Source organism: Empidonax traillii, unplaced genomic scaffold (assembly GCF_003031625.1).
Source record: "Empidonax traillii isolate 1590-97213 ecotype Southwest subspecies unplaced genomic scaffold, ASM303162v1 scaffold451:size1465578, whole genome shotgun sequence".
Taxonomy (NCBI): Eukaryota; Metazoa; Chordata; class Aves; order Passeriformes; family Tyrannidae; genus Empidonax; species Empidonax traillii.
Window position 1 is genome coordinate 962,999 of NW_020955644.1, and position 3,311 is coordinate 966,309.

Consider the following 3,311-nt stretch of genomic DNA (forward strand, 5'->3'; position numbering starts at 1 on the left):
CTGCAGCACAAGTTGACCAGACTCAAGTTTAGTCTAAATGGATAGAGAAGAAAAAGGGTGTGAGAGCAGTCAGTGAGGTGGTGAGCTGCTGGATTACAAGCAGCAAGGAACGTATTTATCCTGGTTTTCAGTCAACTCATCTAACCCTTATGTTAAAAAACCCCAAAAAAACCTCAACACTGGACAGTATTTCCTTCTGTATTTTGAACTGATAGAATACAAAGACATACATTCACATACAGCTTTAGGGTAACCTTCAGATCTACGCGTTGCTTCGTCTTCCCATGAGTTCCTTAGGAAAGCCACGTGGTTTATCAGTTGTCTGGTCTATACCGGCAGGTTCAGTCTTTATTTATAACTGTGGGTCTCTTGCTTGCTCTGTAAGAGCTGGGTCTGGTTTTTTGCACAGGATATAGGTCCTCAAAATCAAAAAGTACGTGCTTTTGAACTTCTTTATCTTGAAGGCGTAGACAATGGGGTTCATGGCAGAATTGATGTGGGTTAACAGGATTCCCAAGTACATCCAGAACTGGGGGATCTGAGACTCGGGGTAAAAATAGGAAATGCAGTTTATAATGCACAGAGGCAACCAGGATATTGCAAACAGGAAAAGAACAAGTGCAAGAGACTTGGCCATCTTGAACTCCTGCCCGTAAAAAGCTCCGGCCCCTCTCGCACTGGTCGTGCCTTGACTCAGCTTTGTCCTGATGATGTGGAAGATTTCAGCATACAGAGCACACATGACGAGCAGGGGGACAAGGATCCACGTGAGGAAGCCAAAATACATCATGTACTCCATGCTCATCACAGACATGAATCGGCACCTGAGGAAGTTGGAGTCCCTTGGCTTGTTCCAGCCAAACATGGGGACAAGCGCGGCCAGCAGGGACACAGCCCAGCACAGCCCCAGTGCCCACCAAACTCTTCTCTCTGTAGTGATTCTCTTGTACCTGTGGGGGGAAGAAAACCCAGGCTGTGTTAAACAGGAGTGTTTAAATTAGTCGAGGATGGTTTCAAGCACTCACACGGTCAGGTACTAAAGGTTCATTATCAGAAAATGGAGCATTGGTTTATTGGGTGTTTTTTTTTTGGGGGGGGGTGGGGAACCAAATCCTATCTTGAGGCATTTGTAACACTTACTTTTTAGTGCCAGTAAGAATTGGGCTTAACTTCCCCTGTTTACAGTTGGATATTTTCATCCATATTATTTTTTGTTTTACCATGATCTTAGTGCTTCTCTTGCCAATAAACTGCTTTGCTGCTACGAGCAGTTCTATCTTATTTCTCACCTTCTTTGGGTATACCTTCATCTTTATATTTTTTATGCCACTTGAAGGACTGAAATGCTCTTTTGCTCTTCAATTTCATAGGCCCTTTCCCTTGAAATGATGATTTCTTTGATGCTTGAGGTTATGCTTTGCATTTTTAGCTTATGTGCTTTTCCACTCAAATATAAACAGCGAATGACTGAAGTTAACCCTTAGTACCTCTGTTACCACTTCTGTGTTTTCAGCAAACACTCAATGGAATTTTATTTAAATGACCTGCCTCAGAAACCCAAAGAAACTGATGGTACACTCAGCATCCTGCACAATTAAAAGAGCTGAAGAACTAAATGGTTCGGATCAGGGACAACCCCGAGCTTCGTGAGCTCCTCCAAGGTCTCTCTGTGCTGCACCCACTGCAGAGAGGGGTCCTGCTCTCCAGACCTCGTCTCAGGGGGGCTTTGAGGCACAAGCATCCACTGCAAGTACTTGTTTGCTGGAGAAGGGCCAAGTTAAGGAGGACAGGGGAGGTGGGGCACGGGCTGGGCAGGGGCAGAGGGGCCCGTGGAGGCACAGCACTCACCTGGTCGGCAGCTTCACTCGCAGGTACCTGTCGATGGCGATGGCCAGGAGGGAGAGGACGGAGGCGTTGGTGAAAACCACCATGAGGCAGCACATGAAGAGGCAGGTGTAGAAGTGCACGGTGATGCCCAGGCTCACCACGATGGCCAGGGGCACCACCAGGGTCCCCACGGCGATGTCGGCCAGCGCCAGGGACGCGATGAAGTACAGCGTCGTGTTCTGGAAGGTGGAGCTCAGCTTCACCACCCAGATCACCAGCACGTTGCCCAGAGTGGCAAACAAAGCCACCAGGCACTCGGTGCCGATGTAAATCCCGTCCAGGCTGCTCAGTGCCAGGCTGTCGTTTAGCATGATGGTGCTCCCACCCCAGCCTGAGCTGCAGGAGGAGACACAGGCATCGATGCCCCTGTGTGGGATTTGTCTTCAGTGTCTGGTGCTCAGTTGTTCCAGGGACTTCAAGGTGCAAACTTCTGTCAGTATTTCACGTCCTCCCCACTCAGGCAGCAAATCAGGTGTTGCCTTCCCAGAGAGCTGCAAACCCCTCAGCACCCAGGAGCTGTTTCCATCTCTGGAGGCATCTCCCGAGGCTCACAGCTTCCCTTCAGCAGCATCGTGGCAGTGAAGTGCTCTGGAAGGGCTATTTTGAAGGGAAAAAAAAATGGAAAAGCTTCCACACTCCTGCTTGCCAGCAACTCATAAATAAAGACTTGAACTGCTTCCTCTTTCGAGCCACAGTTTTACAAGTCCGAGAACATCAACCACAGTCGACTGTGCGAAGCTGCCACTTATCACTCGAGATAATCACCCTGCAGTCACTGTGACAAATGAGGCAGCTCAGGGGATGTTGAAGAGCATTGCACTAAATTCCAACATGCGATTTAGCTCGGGTTGTACCATTCCAGTTAAAGCCCTGAGATGGCTGAAGAACACTTTTTACTTGGGCCTTTCTCAGCCTGACAAGGTGGGTGATGTTGTCAGGGAGAGCCCTTGTTTCTGCTGGAAATCAGAACGACAACCAAGCTTGACATGTTCGGAGGGTGCCATCTTTTCCTGTGCCTGGTTTGTGGAAGATGGAAAAAGTGAGGGAAGGTGTGGGAAGTGATGGGAAGTAATGGGGAGGAGGTGTAAAAGCTGAGACGTCAGTCTGCAGTGAAAGAGCTGCTCCCATCCTGACTGGAACTGAGGAGAGAGGCAAGCAGGAGCTCACTGGCATGAGCTGTGGAGTGACCTGGCTCTTGGGCAAGTAGAAGCAAGGAAATGATTAGGAGGATGGTGCCTCATTAGCATAACGAATCCTTAAGCGACCAGGGTGGTCCTTGGTTTCCCAGACACCGAGTCCTCCATCTCTGCCACCCAACTTTCTGGAAACGCTGAGGGATGGGGAAGTGAAATCAGTCTGAGAGCAGACAGAGCCAGAAATAAATGAGACTGCTTTCTTTCCTGCTATCCAAAGAGCTGGACAAA

At 48.9% G+C, this 3,311-nt stretch overlaps 1 protein-coding gene across 1 annotated transcript; it reads right to left on the reverse strand.

Annotated features, from left to right (window-relative positions):
- Window positions 1–206: 206 nt before the first annotated feature.
- LOC114063137 (adenosine receptor A3-like) lies at window positions 207–2,534 on the reverse strand. Its single transcript, XM_027895207.1, has 2 exons — window positions 1,849–2,534; window positions 207–950 (listed from the first exon to the last, which is right to left on the reverse strand). The coding sequence occupies exons 1-2, from the start codon at window positions 2,196–2,198 to the stop codon at window positions 353–355; spliced, it is 948 nt and encodes a 315-aa protein (XP_027751008.1). The 5' UTR covers window positions 2,199–2,534; the 3' UTR covers window positions 207–352.
- Between the last annotated feature and the right edge of the window lie 777 nt (window positions 2,535–3,311).